Source organism: Heptranchias perlo, chromosome 4 (assembly GCF_035084215.1).
Source record: "Heptranchias perlo isolate sHepPer1 chromosome 4, sHepPer1.hap1, whole genome shotgun sequence".
Lineage (NCBI taxonomy): Eukaryota > Metazoa > Chordata > Chondrichthyes > Hexanchiformes > Hexanchidae > Heptranchias > Heptranchias perlo.
The window spans coordinates 29999185-30022811 of NC_090328.1; the positions used below are offsets into that span (position 1 = coordinate 29999185).

Sequence of the window (23627 nt, forward strand, 5' to 3'; positions counted from 1 at the left end):
CTGTACTCAGTGAAACTCAATATCTAAAATACATATTTCGGAAAGGTTTTAAAAGTGACAACTGGTACAGTTATACCCTTCTCTCAGCTATTAACTTTAATGAAAATACTTGCTGACTAAGGAAATGGGTTAAAAGTTCTAATAAGGGGACAGTGGATTATTTTAATAAAGTTTTATGAAAAACCAATGTTTTCATTCTTTCCTTTGTAGCAGAAAATGTATATACTCTACACTAGACAGTAATACTTTTACTCTCCATTCATGCAGAGCAACCACAATGGTATTAAGCTAAGATTTCTTTAGTTTGGTCACCCATATTTACACGAGGTAAAGACACTCACACTTTGGGCAAAAAAAGTGTAGATAAACTCTGTGTAACCCACAAATACTGTAATTTATTTGTGGCTCATGCTTTGCGCATCATGATACTGTGTGTACACAGTCATAACCTTCTCTTGCTCAGCTGACCAAAAAACATTCCTTTGTGCTTTATCAATTTATTTGAAAAGTACTTTTGTACTTCTGTGTAATAAATGCACACTAAATTAGGAATGTTCTGTGTATTTTAATCAAATATTTTGGGCTTCTCAGAGTCAAGTGAAGAGTAAACTACGCAAAGATAACTAACAATTTGAGCTTATTGTACTTTAGCACCTCAAAGCACAGCTAATGGTGAGTATTTTGAAGAAAAACATGGGTTGCACCAGAACATTAACCTAATCTTCCTCTAGCACACAATGATGGACCAGCTGTGCTTTTATTTTAGATTTCGAACATGGACTGTTTCTTCACCAGGTAATCCCGTATGTGCAAAGTGTTACAGTAGAGTATATTACAATGAATGTATCCCAATGATATAGTATACTATTACCCTGCCATGTCTACAACCTTTTGCCTGTATTATTATCCTCCCCCACATCCCACCCAAGCTCCCCCATTCCGGTTTTTACCTTTGCTTACTTGCATCATTAAAACTTGAAATTTTGCCATGTGACTTAACATCAAGTGACGCAAAAAACAATAAATGTGTGTCAACTGGACATTTATTGTCCATTAACTAAAACAGGTATGCAGAAGGCTTGTAAACACTAATTATGCTGCACATAGAATTGAAAAAAAATTTATTGCCATAATCCAGTGGCACCTTTATTAGAAAAGGTTGTCTTATGGCTTGACTGAGCTATTACTTGAGTAATTCTAAAGCATAGATTTTCAAACTGAGGTTCAAAAGGGAATCCTTGGGGATCCGCAAGGCCAGATTTCTATCCATCTTATCAGTTTGGTCAATTGGTAACATTATTCCCCTCGGAGTCAGAAGGTCATGGGTTCAAAATCCATTGCAAGATACAAGCACATAATTGAGACTGATACCTCCATCAAAACTTCAGTGTCAGAGGTGTAGTGATCAATTTTCCTATGGGCCAATTGTATTGCCGGAGGTGGATCGAGGCAAGAATTCCGCCCACCACCCAAATCCCTGTTGTGACTCGGACCTATATTGTTAGGTCAGGCATCATTAAAGTTGGAGGGAGGGTTCTCGGTGGTACCTTCACCTCAGAGGGAACTTGTTATCACCAGCCAGGAAAATGGAGTGGTGCTGCAGCAGGGAACTCATTGCCGGACCAGAAGGGGGAAGTATAGTGGAGGAAAATCTAGCTCCTTGTCTTTCGTATGAAACACTGAAACAAGGCCCTATCTGACTATTCAGGGGGACGCAACACATCCTATGGCACTATTCAAAGAAGAGCAAGGAGTTATCTCAGTATCTTGTAAAAATATTCATCCTTCAACCACCTTCCCCAAAACAGATTAACTGGTCAATTACTTATTTGCTATTCATAGGATCATGTTGTGCACAAATTGGCTGCTGCATTTGTCTGCACAACCACAGACTAATTCTGGTTATACTGGCACCAGCAGCTCTATAATACCTTGTTAACGTAGTCAATCTTCACATGTGAACCTAAACAGTGAGCTCGAGTCGTGCATAGCTCTTCTGTATGTCAAGTGCATGTTTTTGACCTTTGCCTGTAATTTCAGTAGTTACGGGCACACATACTAATCTTGGAGTGAGAAGTTACATCTTACACATGTGGGATCAGTACCAGTTTCAGAACTGGAGCTTTGGGACCAAGAGCTAAATGAGCAGCCAATGGTGTTGAGGGCAAAGTGAGGGGTGAAACTTATGGATCAAAGGTGAAAATCCTAAGGCTTATTAACGTTAAATACCAAATGGTGCATTAACCTTGCCGTCAATACAAATCATGCAGTGGAGTGAACAAGATTTAATTCAACATGGCAAAGCAATGTGGAACAGTAGAAGCATTTTTTCTAAAAATTCGTTCATGGGATGTGGGCGTCACTGGCGAGGCCAGCAGTTGGTGCCCATCTCTAATTGCCCTTGAGAAGGTGGTGGTGAGCCGACTTCTTGAACCGCTGCAGTCAGTGTGGTGAAGATTCTCCCACAGTGCTGTTAGGTAGGGAGTTGCAGGATTTTGACCCAGCGACGACGAAGGAACGGTGATATATTTCCAAGTCGGGATGGTGTGTGACTTAAAGGGGAACATGCAGGTGGTGGTGTTCCCATGTGCCTGCTGCCCTTGTCCTTCTAGGTGATAGAGCTCACGGGTTTGGGAGATGCTGTGAAAGCAGCCTTGGCAAGTTGCTGCAGTGCATCTTGTAGATGGTATACACTGCAGCCACAGTGTGCTGGTATTGAAGGGAGTGAATGTTTAGGGTGGTGGATGGGGTGCCAATCAAGAGGGCTGCTTTGTCCTGGATGGTGTCAAGCTTCTTCAGTGTTGTTGGAGCTGCACTCATCCAGGCAAGTGGAGAGTATTCCATCACACTCCTGACTTGTGCCTTGTAGATGGTGGAAAGGCTTTGGGAAGTCAGGAGGTGAGTCACTCGCTGGCAGAATACCGAGCCTCTGACCTGCTCTTGCAGCCACAGTATTTATGTGGCTGGTCCAGTTAAGTTTCTGGTCAATGGTGACCCCAGCATGTTGATGGTGGGGAATTCGGCGATTGTAATGCTGTTGAATGTCAAGGGAAGGTGGTTAGACTCTCTCTTGTTGGAGATGGTCATTGCCTGGAACTTGTCTGGTGCGAATGTTACTTGCCACTTATTAGCCCAAGCCTGGATGTTGTCCAGGTCTTGCTGCATGCAGACACTGACTGCTTCATTATTTGAGGGGTTGTGAATGGAACTGAACACTGTGCAATCATCAGCGAACATCCCCATTTCTGACCTTATGATGGAGGGAAGGTCATTGATGAAGCAGCTGAAGATGGTTGGGCCTAGGGCACTGCCCTGAGGAACTCCTACAGCAATGTCCTGGGGCTGAGATAATTGGCCTCCAACAAGCACTACCATCTTCCTTTGTGCTAGGTATGACTCCAGCCACTGGAGAGTTTTCCCCCTGATTCCCAGTGACTTCAAGTCTACGAGGGCTCCTTGGTGCCACACTCGGTCAAATGATGCCTTGATGTCAAGGCAGTCACTTTCACCTCACCTCTGGAATTCTGCTCATTTGTCCATGTTTGGACCAAGGCTGTAATGAGGTCTGGAGCAGAGAGGTCCCGGCGGAATCCAAACTTAGCATCGGTGAGCAAGTTATTGATGAGTAAGTGCCGCTTGATATCACTGTTGACAACACCTTCCATCATTTTGCTGATGATCGAGAGTAGACTGATGGGGCGACAACTGGCCGGATTGGATTTGTCCTGCTTTTTGTGGACAGGACATACCTGGGCAATTTTCCACATCGTCAGGTAGATGCCAGTGTTGCAGCTGTACTGGAACAGTTTGGCTAGAGGCGTGGCCAATTCTGGAGGACAAGTCTTCAGCACAACAGCCGGGATGCTGTCGGGGACAATTGTTTTTGCTTTATCCAGTGCACTCAGCTGTTTCTTGATATCACATGGGGTGAATCGAATTGGCTGAAGATTGGCTTCTGTGATGGTGGGGATATTGGGTGGAGGCCGAGATGGATCATCCACTCGGCACTTCTGGCTGAAGATTGTTGCAAACGCTTCAGCCTTGCCTTTTGCACTCACGTGCTGGACTCTGCCATCATTGAGGATGCTGATGTTTACAGAGCCTCCTCCTCCCCCCATTAGTTGTTTAATTGTCCACCACCATTCACGACTGGACGTGGCAGGGCTGCAGAGCTTTGATCTGATCCGTTGGTTGTGGAAATGCTTAGCTCTGTCAATAGCATGTTGCTTCCGCTGTTTAGCCTGCATGTAGTCCTGTGTTGTAGCTTCAACAGGTTGGCACCTCATTTTGGAGGTACGCCAACTGCTGCTCCTGGCATCTCATCTACACTCATTGTACCAGGGTTGATCCCCTGGCTTGTTGGTAATGGTAGAGTGAGGAATATGCCAGGCCATGAGGTTACAGATTGTGCTGGAATACAATTCTGCTGCTGCTAATGGCCCACAGCACCTCATGGATGCCCAGTTTTGAACTGCTAGATCTGTTCTGAATCTATCCCATTTAGCACTGTGGTAGTGCCACACAACACATTGGATGGTGTCCTCAGTGTGATGATGGGGCTTCGTCTCCACAAGGACTGTGCGGTGGTCACTCCTACTAACACTGTCATGGACAGATGCATCTGTGACCGGTAGTTTGGAGAGGACGAGGTCAAGTCGGTTTTTCCCTCATGTTGGTTTGCTCACCACCTGCCGCAGGCCCAGTCTGACAGCTACTCCTTCAGGACTCGGCCAGCTCGGTCAGTAGTGGTGCTACCGAGCCACTCTTTGTGATAGGCATTGAAGCCCCCCCACCCAGAATACGTTCTGTGCCCTTGCAACCCTTTGTGCTTCCTCCAAGTGGTGCTCAATATGGAGGACGACTGATTAATCAGCTGAGGGAGGGCGGTAGGTGGTAATCAGCAGGAGGTTTCCTTGCCCATGTTTTGACCTGATGCCATGAGATTTCATGGAATCCAGAGTCAATGTTGAGGACTCCCAGGGCCACTCCCTCCTGACTGTACCGCTACCTCTGGTCGGTCTGTCCTGCTGTTGGGACAGGACATAACCACGGATGGTGATGGAAGAGTCTTGGACGTTGGCCGAAAGGTATGGATTCTGTGGGTATGACTATCTCAGGCTGTTGCTTGACTAGTCTGTGGGACAGCTCTCCCAATTTTGGCATAAGTCCCCAAATGTTAGTGAGGAGGGCTTTGCAGGGTCGACTGGGCTTGGTTTGCCTTTGTCGTGTCCGGTGCCTAGTGGTCCGTCCGGTTTTATTCTTATTATGACTTTTTGTAATGAGATTGTACAACTGAGTTGCTTACTAGGCCATTTCAGAGGGCGATTAAGAATCAACCACATTGCTGTGGGTCTGAGTCACATATAGGCCAGACCTTCCCCAATGGACATTAGTGAACCAGATGGGTTTTTACAACAATCCGGTAGTTTCACCATTACTGATACTAGCTTTTTTTATTCCAGATTTTTATTTATTTGAAGTTAAATTCCCCAGCTGCCATGGCAGGATTTGAATTCATGACTCCGGATTATTATTCCAGGCCTCGAGATTACCACTATGTTACCATACCCGGATAATAATCATTCGTTTTTAATCAGATATAGGAGATCGCTTGTTATTTTTGATAGTGCAATGGAAAACCTATGTACTTTCTTTGTCACAACATAGTGCAGTGGTTATATTACTGAACTAGTAATCCATAGAACATGAGTGCATATCCCACCATGGCAGTTGGAGAATTTGAATTCAGTGTAGCACCATGGATGAATAAAGAAATAAGGGTAAAATTGAAACTGAAGAAAAAGATATACACTAAGTACATTGACAACAAAGGAGACGATGACAAAAGGGAATACAAAAAGGTTTGGAAAGAAGTCAAAAAAAAATTAGGACGACAAGAGAAACGATGCAATTAAATTATCAAGGAATTATAAAAAAAGAGATAGTAATTATCTACAGACACAAATAACAAAAGAAAAATCATGATAGGGATAGGGCCACTAAGGAAACACATTATAAACTCACAGGTAATGACAGCAAAATGGCAGAAATATTAAATAATTACTTTGCCTCAGTATTTACCAGGGAGACTAACAAGGTGCGTATGAGAAGAAGAGATCAAAAAAGATATAAAGACATTTAAGATAGAAAAGGGGGAGATAATTGATAAACTAATCAAACTTCGAGAGGATAAAACCCCTGGTCTGGATGGATTGCATCTGCACATGTTAAAAGTTAGGGAGGAGGCAACAGAGGAGCTATTACATATATATAAAAATTCATTAAAAAAAGAGATAGTGCCAGAGGACTGGCGGATAGCTAATGTGATTCCTATATTTAAAAAGGGAGATAGAACTAGTCCAAGGAGCCAAAGACCAACTAGCTTAACGTCGGTGGTAGGAAAGAAAGATGTAATAGAAAAACATCTAGAAATCGAAAATATAATAAAGAGTAGTCAGTGCGGACTTCAAAAGGGAAAGTCATACTTGACCAATCTTACTGAATTTTTTGAAGAAATAACAAAGGGTCGACAAGGGTAATGTAGTAGATGTAATATATTTGGATTTTTAAAAAGGCCTTTGACAAGGTACCGCATCGTAGACTCAGGACTAAGGTCAGAGTATGTGAAGTCAGGGGATGAGTAGCAGAATGGATAGCAAGCTGACTACAAAACAGAAGAGAGTAGGAGTTAAAAGGTAGTTACAGGCAAAAAGGTGGGAAGTGGTGTTCCACATGGATGGGTGCTGGGACCACTGCTGTTCACCATTTACAAACGATTTGGACTTGGGAATCGGAAGTAAAATTTCAAAATATGCAGATGACACCAATTTGGGGGGTATAGTTAATACTTAGGCAGACTGCGGCAAAATACAGGAAGACATCAATAAACTTGCAGAATGGGCATGTAATTGGCAAATTAATTTCAATATTGCTAAGTGTGAGGTGGTACATTTTGGTAGGAAGAACAAGGAGACAACATAGTCCTTGGAAAGTAAGAGTCTACATGGGGTAGAGAAGCAGAGGGGTCTGTGGTGGGGGGGGGGGGGGGGGTACAGATATACAAATCACTACAAGTAGCGATGCAGGTTAATAAGGCCATTAAAAAAAAAAGCAAACAAAGCACTGGGGTTCATTTCTAGAGGGATAGAATTGAAAGGCAAGGAAGTTATGCTAAACTTGTATAGAACCTTGGTTAGGCCACACTTGGGTGTACTGTGAACACTTCTGGTCTCCATGTTATAGAAAGGATATAGAGGCATTGGAGAAGGTGCAAAAGAGTTCTGTTATCCTAGTAAATGAGAGGTTATACTAAACAGGAAAGATTAAATAGGCTGGGGCTCTTTTCTCTAGAAAAAAGACTGAGGGGTGACTCGACAGAGGTCTTTAAGGTTATGAAGGATTATGGGTGGACGTAGCGAAGATGTTTCCATTTGCAGGGAAGACCAGAACTAGGGGTCATAAATATAAGATGGTCACTAATAAATCCAATAGGGAATTCAGGAGAAACTTCTTTACCCAGAGAGTGGAACTCACTACCACAAGGAGTAGTTGAGGTGACTAGCATAGATGCATTTAAAGGGAAAGTAGATAAAGGAACATGAGGGAGAAAGGAATGGAAGGATATGTTGATGGGGTTAGATGGACCCAGGTGACAGGAGGCTCGTGTGAAGCATGAACACCTGCACAGACCTGTTGGGCCGAATAGTCTGTTTCTGTTCTGTACATTCCACGTAATATCTGGAAATAAAAAGCTCATACCACTAAAAATGACGTATGTCATAAAAGCCCAACTGGTTCATTAATACCCTTTAGAGAAGGAAACCTGCTGTCCTTACCCAGTTTAGCCTATATGTGACTCCAGTCCCAACCAACGTGGTTGACTCATAACTGCCCTCTCAAATGGCCTAGCAAGGCACTCAGTTGTCAGGGCAACTTGGGATGGGCAATAAATGACAGCCTCATCAGCAACACCACATCCCGAGAATGAACAAAAGAAATGTCTCCCAATTCAGGTCCTCAAATACTCATTTCAGCACTAACTATGAGCACACGGATGAGGATTTTGCAAAACGTTGTGATATTTGTTCCTTACAAGTGAAGATCTTGAAAAATCACCTTGATACAGAAAATCTTTCAGTAATTTCACTAAACAACCTAATGCAGTGGCTCTGGCATATCAAGTTGTGTGGAGCACAGCTGTGCAAAGGACTTTCCTCAGAGAGTAAACAGTGATTATTGACTGGCTTGTCCTACAAGTAACAATTATTTAAAATTATTTCTGCATTGTTTATACATCATTTCAAATTATCAGCATCATTACCAGTAGGAAAACTTTACAAGGCGAAGCAACAAAATTAATTGACACTCAGATCAAGTTCAGGAAAACAAAAGTACAGCATCAAACAGGACTATTACCTTTCAGACAGTAAGTTTCGACTTGTATTTGCGTGACTATGCTTACCACATCAGCAAGAAGTTAACCTCAGTAGGCGATGCAAATTTTAGTGTACCAGTTGAGTCAATTTGGCGCCAATTCTGCAGCTCACCAGTTTAGGTTATTTGCAGTTATCAGATCATTCTCATTAGGGTGCATGTAGACAGGTAGGCGCCGCAAACACAGTGCTTTCAAAACGGCTGCTGCCATCTTCAATGTTCGCGCCTGTCAGGAGTGATTATTTCCTTCCTTGCATTGCTCTTTTGGCTTTCTCTTTTTATAAGCACTGCAAAAGGCATCAAGGATGTAGTCTAATAGAAAACACAGAACTTTGTCACCGCAGTATTTCTTACAAGAAATTATTGTAAACAATTTTACAACACCAAGTTATAGTCCAGCAATTTTATTTTAAATTCACAAGCTTTCGGAGATTTTCTCCTTCCTCAGGCAAATGTTTCAAGATCTCCTTCAAGGAGATCTTGAAACATTTGCCTGAGGAAGGAGAAAATCTCCGAAAGCTTGTGAATTTAAAATAAAATTGCTGGACTATAACTTGGTGTTGTAAAATTGTTTACAATTGTCAACCCCAGTCCATCACCGGCATCTCCACATCAAGAAATTATTGATCAGTTCAAGGGAAAATTTTGTTAATTAGAAATCAGTAACATTTTCTAAATCATTTCATCCCTCAAAAATGAATTGGATGTATCCGTTTGGTGGCTGTAATATCTGGACACTACCAACCGTGCTACAACTGCATTGCAGAACACAGTCACTGGATCAAACCGATGGTTCATGCCTGGCCATAGTTCAAATTTGTACCAAGTCCTTGCACCAACACAATAATAAAAATTAAGCAACCTTCCTTACAAGAGATGATAACAGAATTGAGATTCGCTAGAATTATACTGAATTCCAAATTTAAGCGGCCAACTTGTGCCTCGTGCCACATGTCGCTCTCCTGTGCCTCAAATTTGGGCCTTTGAATGATTTGTTTGGCTGCCTTGCCCACACACACAGTCCTGCTGAGAGGTGCAATAAATGTGATCAACCGCAACAAAACATTCTTTCCAAGCTCGTCGGAGTAGCCTATAAATTTTGAATGAATTGAAATAGGTTAACCAGTGTACTTTATTGGCTATGAAGCATTTTAGGATGTCCCAGGGTCATGAAAAGCGCTGTGTAAATGCAAATTATTTCTTTATTTCCTGCTGCACATGCCACAAGAACTGGTGACATAGCGGAGGATGACAAGACATGAATAAAGATAAGGATATTTGAGCAGCAGAGTGAAAAGGCAGCTGAATTAAAAGAGGAAGTTTGGCCTGAACTGCAGTGGGTGGGTAAATACTAAATTATAATTCTTAACAAGATAGTTATTAAGTGTGGTTTTTGTTCTGCAAACTGAGCTGCTTTGATTGACAATCCAGCTATTAAAGAGAGGGACCTGAAGACAAAGATGGACTCTTGGAGGACTGTTCTGTGATGGGTGCACTTTGTTGCATACCAATGACAAAGATGGTGACTCAGCAAAGCAAAGTCATGAGCAAGAAAGAGGGAAAAAGGAAATGGGAAGAGAGAGAGGCCGGGCGAGACAGAGGCGAAGAGAAAAAGAAAAAAAAGAGGGCAGGCGAGACAGAGGCGAGGGGAAAAAGAAAAAGAGGGCGGGCGAGACAGAGTTGAGGGGAAAAGGAGGGCGGGCGAGATACCTTTAAAAAGTATATAGTCATAGGGTGGGCACAATGTCAAAAGCCGTTAACCCAAATGTCTATTCTTTTGAACGGCATAAAATGTGTTGATGGCCCAAAAAAAATGACTGGATAATGCTTAGCCATAAAATAACTTAAAACGTTGCACAATCATTTATAAGTTTCTGGATACATAATTTAAAGCAACTTAAGTACTCTGACATACTGGAGGACTTGAAACATGACATCCCACAAAGACATTGTCTTGACTGTGAAAGAAGCTTACGTCAGATTGGATTGGAGTTTCATGCAACCCAGCAAGGAGAAATGTGGTTTTCTTCCAGCAGAAGAACACTGTCTAGTTTGCCACAGACATGCATTCTATGAATTTCTCCATCAAAACAGAGTTTCTAAATCTCTGCATTCCTTTCCTGCCTACAACAAACCCCAAGCAATCATTGTCAGAGCATTTTGTGCAACCGATTAGAAATAACCAATGATAGCCAATGTGTAACTGTGTGAATGGCACATCACCCTTCACGATCAATCTGTACTTAAACACCAGCAACCTTAGTTAATTTGCTCTGTACTCTCTCATTTTTGTAAAAGTATCTCTTAATTGCAAATGCCCAGAGATTTAAAAAGGAACAAGGTCTAACATAAAGACAACCAATAGAAGATTTCTTATCATCTATTTTCAAGCGAGACAAATGAGAGTGTAAATTCCACTGGATTCTATTGATAGGACTGGGGATGTATAATTTGTGTTTGACAGAGAAAAGAGTAAAGTGGACATAGTAGAATACCCCATGTAAACGGGTACAGGACTAAAATTGTGAATGATCAAATGCTGCACATCAAAAACAGATTAGTAACATTAGGCATAAGTTCCCCCCCCCCCCCCCCACCACTCCAATTTCTCCCCCAAGCCTTCTCCAGAAGGAGAGTACTCATCCTGTAATATAGTTCCAGAAACCACTTTCAAGAAGGGGTCATTAGATAGTGATCAGATACATGAACCCTGGTTTATTTTTCTTCTGCCTGGCCCAACGAGTACTGAGAGCAATTGTAGTATCCCTGTTACTACCTCAGTTGAGGTCAGCGAACTTAGCACAGAACAGGAATCAAAGACATGTTTTTAGTACTGTACTGTTCAATGTCTTTAGCCACCAGGCACCAGTTTTATGATGCACTGGCAATGAAAAAGAGACTTCTCTTCAAACTTCACAGCATAAGGTGCAACATCCCATAGTTCTACTGATGAAATAGTCACTAGGATTATATATATGTTTGTCTGTCAAGCTTTGAATAGGTTAGTCCTAAAATTCAATTTTTACGATGCACCAGACCACACTTTTCAATGTATCCAACTAAATCTGCCACCCAATAAGGATATTTCATAGGAACAGGAGTAGACCATTCAATCCCTTAACCCTGCTCCGCCATTCAATTAGCTCATCGCTGATCTGTACTTCAACTCCAATTACCCACCTTTGATCCATATCTCTGGATACCCTTACCTAACAAAAATTAGCTAGATCAGATCTACTGTCTCTAGCACTACTGATTGAGAAAATCTGACTTCAGTAATGTAATTGAAGCTGCGGGCATCAAAGGTTTAACAGAGAACAATGTCCTAAAATATGGATGATGTCCTAAAATATGGAGATTAAGCAACACAAACATGATAAGTACCAAATAAGCATAATCATCCAAGTTCCAGTAGGTATCAAAATAGAATTGCAAATACAGCAGATGTTTTAATGAAAATTATGAAAGATATGCCTCCCACAAAAAAATTCCAGATACTTTCTTCAATACAGTTTATGGCATTGTGTGCAAATAAAAAAACATATATACAGTATATATATATATATATATATATATATATATATATAGTTCAGCTTCAGATGAAATTCAAATGATCCCAAGACCAAATGTTAACAGACTCTTTTGAGGTCAAAATTACAACTTAAAAATATATTTATTTTTGTTTTATGTAAAAAAAAGTTGTATTATTATAGATGTATCCAACATCCCTTTCATTCAGTGAGGTCACAAACAATCCCCTCCAGTTTTTCCCCCCAAATTATTCCATATTTCATGGCAATAATAGATGTTCCTTTTAAAAGCTGCATCAACATGAACCTCCTTGGCCCCCAGGCTATAAAGTGTACAAAGAGAATGCAATAAAACTTCTAAATGATGTAAGTTCACACTAGTTAGTCTTGTAAGTTATTTTTGCTCAAGTCATAATAACCTTCAAGCAGTTTAATGGTTTATAATTACACAACAGTATTTCTTTTAAAAATCAAAACTCACCCTAGCTAGAAAGGCAGCAAGTTATTTCCTTAAATTTAAAAGCACAAATGTATACATCATTTTCGAAGAGCATTGTGACAATTAAATTGTAGGCTGCCTCATATCAGTAATACAGCCAGTACTATGTATCTATTCACTGTGGACATCAAAAAATGAAATTGATCTTTGTCGACTAAAAAAAATCAGAATGGAATCATTTTGGTAAACATTTTGCAAACAGAATCAACACTGCAAGTTCAATATAGTGACATCATATCAGCCACCCATGAATATTAAGCTCCCCATTCTTAACAAATATCAAGAGACAGATACTGAACCAACTCCTTCCAAAGGGCCAGGTAAACTTGAACTGCCAGTTCATGCTACTATACCAAAAATCTGGGAAAGGATTTACACCAGTATTATTACAAATCTAGTACTAAACTGGTACTGCAACATAGGCTGTATTAATTCCTCTAAAATATAAAAACATTAATATTTCATTGAGGAGAGATTAAAACTCTGAACAACATGTCATATGGTATTTTTTCCTCGTTAATTTCGTCCCTCCCCTCTCTAAGATATTGACTCATTGTTGGGATACAGTCCCATGGCTATCAGTTGATCTCTGATACCTGATCCAAATGCCCATTATTCCTGTGCAAGCCTAGACAGTAAGTATCAGCAAGCTATTCCATTGTGGGATGCACCACAGCTGAACGCAATTTTCCCTCACTAATCCACTCCAATTATAGTGCCCCTACTGATGCTCCAGCCAAGCACAGTTCAGGGATCCAATCTGGACTTTCCTGGTCTCTAAGAAAGAAAATGATCTGCATATTTTTTTAATGTAGCATCACAACTTTCAAACTGCTTCACATACTATGAATTATTTTGAACAGCAGGCAAATGTGACAAAGCAAGATTCCAATGAGATGAACGAACAGTTAGTCTGTTTTTGGTGGTTTTGATTGAGGAAGAAAACACTGGCCAGAACAGCAGAAGAATTTTCTTTTCATCTTTGAATAATGCCATGGGGATTTTGGCACGCACTTAAACTATTAGAAAAGGCAGTCAGAGCCTCAGTCTCTCTCATCTCAAGGTGGTGCCTCCAAAAATGCAACAGCCTAGACTGCAGTGTAGCCTAGATTATACACACAAGTTGTGGATTGGGGGAGGAGGGGGATGATCCTACAACCTCCGACTCCGAGGAGAGAGTGCTACCAAGCTGATGTGTCAGGGAGCTCTGTTGCTCCTTTCTAAATAACCTGTGCATTAACACACACCCCAGATTCCACATTTTTTGGAAAAAATGGAAAAATATCTACTTTACAAAGGGCGTATTTGAACATTTATGATCATTTTGATCACATTCTATTTCTCACTATTAAGTATAAAGTTTAAATGGTGCTTACTGTTTAGCCTCCTCTAGGTGGCATAAATATTCATAGGCAATGTTCTGATGCCTCCTCTCATCCATTTCCTCCGCAGAGAGTCTTTCATCATCCACAATAGCTACAAAACAGAAATGCACATGGTTATTACACAGCTGGAGGGAGAACTGGAGTATCAGTAGCAATAAGACCTCAAAGTTGCTCAGGGTGTTAATGTGTTGTGTGCCATTTCTATACTGCATGTTACTTGTACACCTCCACTGAGAACCAGAGGGCTACTAAATATAGTTCATAAAAGTTTATTGGAACACTGACCTATCCATAATACATCAAAAATCTTACCTACACATACATGCTACATACATATATATATTTCCTGTTGTCATATTTTTGTGGCAACATTTTCTGGTACTCTATGATGAGTGGCTCATATCCATCCTGATCCCTCAAAGCCTCTCTACCGTCTACAAAACTCAAGTCAGGAGTTTGATAAAACACTCACCATTTGCCTGGATGAATATAGCTGCAACAATACTCAACAAGCTCAACGCCATCCAGGACAGTGCTATCCACTTGATTGGCACCACTACCACTGCACTCAATATCCATTCCCTTCCACCACAGGCACTCTGTGCCTGCAGTATGTTCTATCTACAGGGTGCACTGCAGCAATTCACCAAGTTTACTTCAACATCACTTCCAAGCTATCACCTTTACCAACAAGAGTAGCAATGTTGTGGGAATGCCATCACTTCCACATCACATGTCACTTCAATGCGGTGCTTTTCTTTCCCTTGCTCACCAAGCAAAATCTTCCCCATGGCTCCCCCTCTGCCCTAGCCCTGAAGCTGCACTGTTCTCTAGTTTCTCTCGAATCACCCCTCATGCCTTAGTCAAGCTTATCTAGTCCAAGAAACTTACCTCCTGCTCTCTCGACCATATTCCCACAACCTTCTTGGTTCCTATACTAGCTTTATAAATGGTTTCCTGCAAGTACTGACCCCCTTCCCTTCAAAACCACCATTACCTCCACCCTCAAAAGACCCATTCTTGACCCCCCCCTGTCCTTACAAACTACTGCCCCATTTCCAACTTCCCTTTCCTGTCCAAAGTCCTTGAACGTATTGTCACCTCCTAAATCCATGCCCATCTGTCCTACAATTCCATGTTGGAATCTCTCTGATCAGGTTGCAGTGCCTGCCACTGTACTTAAATGGCCCGAATCAAAGTCACAAATGACATCCTCTGTGACTTTGACCATGGTGTTCTATTCCTCCTTGTCCTTCTCAACCCCTCCGCAGCATTTGACATGGGTCAACCACACCATCCTCCTCGATGGTCAAGCTTTTGGGACTGCCCTCTCTTGGTTCCAGTTGCCTATCCAATTGTAGTCAAATATCTCCAGCAGTGGCTTCTCATCCCACCCCTGTACTATTACCTCAAGTCCCCCAAAGGTCTAACCTTGATCCCCTCCTCTTCTACATGATGCCCCTTTAGCAAGATCACCAGAAGAGATAAAGACATCCACCTCGACCTCTCCACCATCTCTCTCAATCTCCTGTCCAACATCCAGTCCTGGATAAGCCGTAGTTTCTTCCAGTTAAAAACACTGGGAAGGCTGAAGCCTTTGTCTTTGGCTCCTGCCACAAATTCCATCCCCCTTCCCAATCACTGTCTACGGTTGATGCCTACTGTTCGCAGCATCAGCATCCTATTTAACCCTGAGCTGAGCTTCCGACTACATATCCTCTCCATCACAAAGACCGCCGACTACTTCCATCTCCCTACCGCCCGCTTCTGCTCCTACCTCAGCCCATCTGTTCCTGAAAGCCTCATCCATGCCTTTGTCACCTCTAGATTTGACTATTTCAATGCTCTTATGGCCAGACTCCCACCCTCCACAAGTTTCAGCACATCCAAAATTCTACTGCCCCTATCATAGCCCAGACTAAGTTCCACTCACCCACTATCCCTGTGGCTATCGATCTACATTGGTTCCCGGTCCCCAAATTTAAAATTCTTATCCTAGCATTTAAATCCCTTCATGGCCTTGCCACTCACCATTTTTGCAACCTTCTACAACCCTCCAAAAACTCTGCATTCCTTCAACTCTGGCCTCTTGCACATCCCCCACTCCCCTAGTCCCACCAGTGGCAGCTGTGCTTTTAGATGTCTGAGCCACAAGCTCAAATTCCCTCTCAAGCCCCTCTGCTTCTCCACCTCCCTCCCCTCCTTTAAAAGCCTCCTTAAAACACATGTTTAACCAAGCTTCTAGTCACTCCATCTAATGCCTCTGTTTTGGTGTCCATCTTTGATTACCCTTCTGTGAAATGCCTTAGGGCATTTTTCAATGTTAAAACGCATTATATAAATACAAGTTGTTATTGAATGTTGAAGATGGCATATTTCTGCCACTGTGCATTTATTTCCTCTTTTCGTTCCCTTCTGCATGCTCCTGTTCTCCACTTTTTCCATCAGGACTCTTTCATATTGACACCACCTCCTGATGAGCACAGTTGCTTGGCAAGCTCCACTGACAGCTCTGCTAAAAGACAAATATTTGTGTACAGTGCTCACTCCCACTGAAGTTCTCCCAACTACTGCTGCTATCCCAGCTGCATGCCACATTATATTTTACATGATGCATCACATGCACAAAAGTCACTCGTCTCAGTGACAGGTAGCAATAAATATAGGCTCCAACCCATAATAACTTTAAACAGGCAAAGCTTTTTCCCAGCTAAATTATTCATTCAAATGTATTTATACATAGCCCCATTGAAGAGCTTTGTGATGGCAATCAATTGAAAAACCATCCACAGTTAAGTGAAATAAAACATTTTACTCACAGAATGAATGCACGGAAGATATAAAGCTTCAATATTGAAAAGCCTAGCTAAGTGCAGTACAATGACGCCTCCATACAGTCTGATGTTTTCTTCTAGCTCTGCCTTCTTTTATACAGGCAGTACATGTCTAATAGACTGGTTCCCAGCTTATCCCTATTGCTCCATAATAATTAACGAAGAAATGAGAGAATGTGTCATCTACTGTTATGAGGAGACAGGTTTTAGAGGCTTTGGAATGCAAGAAGAATGGTCGCAAAGCAAGACGATTTTAGAAAAGAATTCCAGAGGGCAGGAGCATAGTGACCGAAAGATTGACCTCGGAAGGTAGAGTGGAGGAAGCAATGGATAAGTATTAATTTGGAATCAGACGATTCAAGGACACAGGACCGGAGAAGATTACCCAAAAAGGGTGGGAAAAGCAAGGATAAAGATCTTTAAAGTCAATTTGCTGGGGCTCAGGGAGCCAAGCAAAGAGTGGGTGGTGGATGTGCAGGACTTTGTATCACATCATAGTAGGCACAGCACAGGAGGAGGCCATTCTGCCCATCCTGCCTGTGCCGGCTCTTCGAAAGAGCTATCCAATTAATCCCATTCCCCTGCTCTTTCCCCTCAGCCTTGTAATGTTTTTCCCTTCAAGTATTTATCCAATTCCCTTTTGAAAGTTACTATTTAATCTTCTTCCACCACCCTTTCAGGCAGTGCATTCCAGGTCATTACAACCCACTGCGTAAAAAATTGTTTCCTCATGTCGTCTCTGGTTCTTTTGCCAATCACCTTAAATCTGTGTCCTCTGGTTACCACTGGAAGCAGTTTCTCCTGATTTACTCTATCAAAACCGTTCATGATTTTGAACACCTCTATCAAATCTCCCCTTAACCTTCTCTGCTCTAAGGAGAACAACCTCAGCTTCTCCAGTCTCTCCACATAACTGAACTCCCTTATCCCTGGTACCATTCTAGTAAATCTCTTCTGCACCCTCTCAAGGCCTTGACATCCTTCCTAAAGTGTGATGCCCAGAATTGAACACAATACTCCAGCTCAGGCCTAACCAGTGATTCATAAAAGGTTTAGCATTACTTCCTTGCTTTTGTACTCTATGTCTCTGTTTTTAAAAAAAAGCATATGGGATCCTGGGCTTTATTAACAGCCTTCTCAACTTGTCCTGCCACCTTCAAAGATTTGTGTTTCTGCACCCCCTTTAAAATTGTTCCATTTTGTTTATATTGCCTCTCCTCATTCTTCCTACCACATGTATCACTTCACACTTCTCTGCATTAAATTTCATCTGCCATATGTCTGCCCATTTCACCAGTCTGTTTATGTCCTCCTGAAGTCGGTTACTATCCTCCACATTGTTTACTACATTTCAGAGTTTCGTGTCATCTGCAAACTTTGAAATTATACCTTCTATACTCAAGTCCAGGTCATTAATATCCATCAAAAAGAGCAGTGGTCCCAACACTGACCCCTGGGGAATACCACTGTATAATTCCCTCCAGTCTGAAAAACAACTACTCTCTTTCTGTCCCTCAGCCAATTTTGTATCCACGCCGTCACTGTCCCTTTCATCCCATGGGCTTTAATTTTGCTAACAAGTTTATTATGTGGCACTTTATCAAATGTATTTGAAAGTCCATATACACTTCATCAACCGCACTACCCTTATCAACCCTTTCTGTTACTTCAAAGAACTCAATCAAGTTAGTCAAACACAATTTTCCTTTAACAAATCCATGCTGACTTTCATTTAATAGCCCATACTTTTCCAAGTGACAATTAATTTTGTCCCAGATTATTGTCTCTAGAAGTTCCCCCGCCACCAACGTTAAGCTGACTGGCCTGTAATTGCCTGGATTATCCCTCTCCCCTTTTTTGAACAGGGGTGCAACATTTGCAATCCTCCAGTCCTCCGGCACCATCCCCATATCTAAAGGAGGATTGGTAGATTGTGGCCCGAGCCTCCGCAATTTCCACCCTTTGTGTGGATGATGACTCAAGCCATGAAGTTCTAGATTAGTTGGAGTTTCTGAAAGGTAGAGGCAGGGAAGCCAGTGAGGAAAGCATTTGAGAAGTCAATCTTTGAGGTGGTGAAGGCATGGATGAGACTAGTCAATGCTGCATTCTCTACCTTTGCTGCCCGATACCATGCTCCTAGTATCATGTGATCCATCTCGGCCTCCTCCCAATATCCCCACCATCACAGAAGCCAGTCTTCAGCCAATTCGATTCACCCCACATGATATCAAGAAACGGCTGAGTGCACTGGATACAGCAACGGCTATGGGCCCCGACAACATCCCAGCTATAGTGCTGAAGACTTGTGCTCCAGAACTAGCGGCGCCTCTAGCCAAACTGTTCCAGCACAGCTACAACAATGGCCCCGACAATGGGGAAAATTGTCCAGGTATGTCCTGTCCACAAAAAGCAGGAAAATCCAATCCAGCCAATTACCGCCCTATCAGTCTACTCTCAAATCAGCAGCAAAGTGATGGAAGGTGTCGTCGGCAGTACTATCAAGCGGCACTTACTCACCAATAACCTGCTCACCGATGCTCAGTTTGGGTTCCGGCCAGGACCACTCGGCTCCAGACCTCATTACAGCCTTGGTCCAAACATGGACAAAAGAGCTGAATTCCAGAGGTGTGGTGAGAGTGACTGTCCTTGACATCAAGGCAGCATTTGACCGAGTGTGGCATCAAGGAGCCCTAGTAAAATTGAAGTCAATGGGAATCAGGGGGAAAACGCTCCAGTGGCTGGAGTCATACCTAGCACAAAGGAAGATGGTAGTGGTTGTTGGAGGCCAATCACCTCAGCCCCAGGACATTGCTGCAAGAGTTCCTCAGGGCAGTGTCCTAGGCCCAACCATCTTCAGCTGCTTCACCAATGACCTTCCCTCCATCATAAGATCAGAAATGGGGATGTTCGCTGATGATTGCAGTGTTCAGTTCCATTCGCAACCCCTCAAATAATGAAGCAGTCCGAGCCCGCATGCAGCAAGACCTGGACAACATCCAGGCTTGGGCTCATGCCGAATCCCCCGCCATCAACATCCTGGGGGTCACCATTGACCAGAAACTTAACTGGACCAGCCACATAAATACTGTGGCTGCAAGAGCAGGTCAGAGGCTGGGTATTCTGCGGCGAGTGACTCACCTCCTGACTCCACAAAGCCTTTCCACCATCTACAAGGCACAAGTCAGGAGTGTGATGGAATACTCTCCACTTGCCTGGATGAGTGCAGCTCCAACAACACTCAAGAAGCTCGACATCATCCAGGACAAAGCAGCCCGCTTGATTGGCACCCCATCCACCACCCTAAACATTCACTCCCTTCACCACCGGCGCACAGTGGCTGCAGTGTGTACCATTCACAGGATGCACTGCAGCAGCTCGCCAAGGCTTCTTCGACAGCACCTCCCAAACCCGCGACCTCTACCACCTAGAAGGACAAGAGCAGCAGGCACATGGGAACAACACCACCTGCACGTTCCCCTACAAGTCACACACCATCCCGACTTGGAAAAAAAATCGCCGTTCCTTCATCGTCGCTGGGTCAAAATCCTGGAACTCCATTCCTAACAGCACTGTGGGAGAACCTTCACCTCTCGGACTGCAGCGGTTCAAGAAGACGGCTCACCACCACCTTCTCAAGGGCAATTAGGGATGGGCAATAAATGCTGGCCTCTCCAGCGATGCCCACATCCCATGAACAAATAATAAAAAAAAGTCAGATTCAACCACATTAAATCATGTTTCACACTACACTGACCCTGTACAACTTAGGCTATGTTAGCACTCTGAGCGTTATGGATGTAAAACCCTAAAACTTTCATTAAAATAAAGACAATGTAAAAGGAAAAACCCATTTTTAATGAGAAAGTATTTTAAAAATACAATTGTTTATTTAAACATCATTACATTTTGTGCCTAGTTAGCCGGTCAACTGGGACTATAATGGGTGCTACAAGTGACCTCAGTGTCCCCGGACAATGGGGTGGGAAAACAAAACAATGAGGGTGCCCCTTTCTGATCATTATCCAGTTATTCCTGCTGGAAACAAAGTGAGTGGGTGTTGAGGCTATGTAGATAGACACACAGACAGAGAGAGAGAGAGAGAGCTCTTCTTTCTGTCTGTCTGTCTATCTAGCTCAAGGTCTTACTCAAGGTCTACATTCATACAAAATTTGTCTCTTGTACCAAAGACCCACTGACATCTGATGAACTTCACCCAAGCAATGTCACTGCCTTCAGGAGGGATGGGGAGAAAACCTATCTTAAGAGTATTTAACCATATTCATATGGGATTCAGTCACAAGTACAATGTGTGACTGAAAATTTCATTACATAGTGAAACATACCAAAGCTCAGGTTAGAGAAAACAGATTCTGCATTCATGGGTTCATTCATTTTGAATCATATACCAGTAGCTGCTTAAGAGAATATTTTCTCAAACATCAAATCATTATCCACACATGGTAATGAGAAAAGCTATTCCTTTAAGATGGGGAAGGTGTTTTACAAACAGGTGTTGTAACTTTCCCGGTTCTCCTCTACCTCCTACCACCACACCGACCCCTCTGATCCATTTTTAAATTATCCATCTTTTAAGTCCCCACTGCCAGCCATAGCTGTTCTCAAGCTACCAGCAAAGCCATTTAGCAAACAAATATGACGAACCTGCATGGCTCAATTTTCCCTTGTTCCCTCTTTCCAGCAAGTCACCTGAATCACTGGAAACTCAGGTGTGGAGAATTAATGGTACAAACTCACTTTCTAGAGTTTCATAGCACCCACAGATGCAAAAATCAATAATCGGAGTTTCATCTGTGAGTGTTGCATATCCCAATATTTATAGCATTGGCTCAGTACTAACATTCTCACCTCTGAATCAGAGGTTACGGATTCAAGCACTACTCCAGTGCGTAGGCTAACACTTCAGTGCAGTACTGAGGAAATGCTGCATTACCAGAGGATAAGAACATAAGAAATTGGAGCAGGAGAAGCCATACAGCCCCTTGAGCCTCCTCCGCCATTCAATAAGGTCATGGATGATCTTCAACCTCAACTCCACTTTCCTGCCCGATCCTCAGAGTCCAAAAATCTATCTATCTCAGCCTTGAACATATTCAACGACTCAGCAGCCACAGACCTCTGGGGTAGAGAATTCCAAAGATTCGCAACCCACTGTGAAAACATTCCTCATCTCAGTCTTAAATGGCCAACCTCTTATCCGGAGACTATGCCCCCGAGTTCTAGACTCTTTAGCCAGAGGAAACAACCTCTCAGCATCTACCCTGTCAAGCCCCCTCAGAATCTTCTATGTTTCAACAAGATCACCTTTCATTCTTCTAAACTCCAGAGAGTAAAGGCCCATTCTACTCAATCTTTCCTCATAGGTTCACTAGATTGATTCCTGGAATAAGAGGGTTGACCCATGTTGCACCACCTCTAAGGCAAGTATATCCTTCCTTAGATAAGGAGACCAAAACTGTACACAGTACTCCAGGTGAGGTCTCACCAAAGCCCTGTACAATTGTAAGGGGAATAGACAAGCGTTTCTGCGGACGCAACCGAGACTCCAGGATGGTATGTTGCCTCCCTGGTGCAAGGGTCAAGGATGTCTCGGAGCGGCTGCAGGACATTCTGGAGGGGGAGGGTGAACAGCCAGTTGTCGTGGTGCATATAGGCACCAACGATATAGGTAAAAAACAGGATGAGGTCCTACAAGCTGAATTTAGGGAGTTAGGAGTTAAACTAAAGAGTAGGACCTCAAGGGTAGTAATCTCAGGATTGCTACCAGTGCCACGGGCTAGTCAGAGTAGGAATGACAGGATAGCTAGGATGAATACGTGGCTTGAGAGATGGTGCAAGAGGGAGGGATTCAAATTCCTGGGACATTGGAACCGGTTCTGGGGGAGGTGGGACCAGTACAAATTGGACGGTCTGCATCTGGGCAGGACTGGAACCAATGTCCTAGGGGGAGTGTTTGCTAGTGCTGTTGGGGAGGGTTTAAACTAATATGGCAGGGGGATGGGAACCGATGCAGGAAGTCAGTGGGAAATAAAGTGGTGACAGAAACAAAAGGCAGTAAGGGAGAGTGTACAGAACATGACCGGACAGATGGTCTGAGAAAGCAGGGCAAAGACCAAGGGAAGTCTAGATTAAACTGCATTTATTTCAATGCAAGAAGTCTGATGGGCAAGGCAGATGAACTCAGGGCATGGATGGGTACATGGGACTGGGATGTTATAGCTATTACTGAAACATGGCTAAGGGAGGGGCAGGACTGGCAGCTCAATGTTCCAGGGTACAGATGCTATAGGAAAGATAGAGCAGGAGGTAAGAGAGGAGGGGGAGTTGCGTTCTTGATTAGGGAGAACATCACGGCAGTAGTGAGAGGGGATATATCTGAGGGTTCGCCCACTGAGTCTATATGGGTAGAACTGAAAAATAAGAAGGGAGAGATCACTTTGATAGGATTGTACTACAGACCCCCAAATAGTCAACGGGAAATTGAGGAGCAAATATGTAAGGAGATTACAGACAGCTGCAAGAAAAATAGGGTGGTAATAGTAGGGGACTTTAACTTTCCCAACATTGACTGGGACAGCCATAGCATTAGGGGCTTGGATGGAGAGAAATTTGTTGAGTGTATTCAGGAGGAATTTCTCATTCAGTATGTGGATGGCCCGACTGGAGAGGGGGCAAAACTTGACCTCCTCTTGGGAAATAAGGAAGGGCAGGTGACAGAAGTGTTCGTGAGGGATCACTTTGGGACCAGTGATCATAATTCCATTAGTTTTAAGATAGCTATGGAGAAGGATAGGTCTGGCCCAAAAGTTAAAATTCTAAATTGGGGAAAGGCCAATTTTGATGGTATTAGACAGGAACTTTCAGAAGTTGATTGGGAGAGTCTGTTGGCAGGCAAAGGGACGTCTGGTAAGTGGGAGGCTTTCAAAAG

The 23627-nt window shown here is 42.9% G+C and overlaps 1 protein-coding gene across 1 annotated transcript in view; it reads right to left on the bottom strand.

Moving 5' to 3' along the window:
• Positions 1-23627, bottom strand: part of iqgap2 (IQ motif containing GTPase activating protein 2) — a 330491-nt gene that overhangs the window by 284783 nt on the left and 22081 nt on the right. The window contains exon 2 of the mRNA XM_067982692.1: positions 13839-13938. Coding sequence (XP_067838793.1) covers positions 13839-13938 — 100 coding nt within the window. The remainder of the gene's footprint in view (positions 1-13838; positions 13939-23627) is intronic.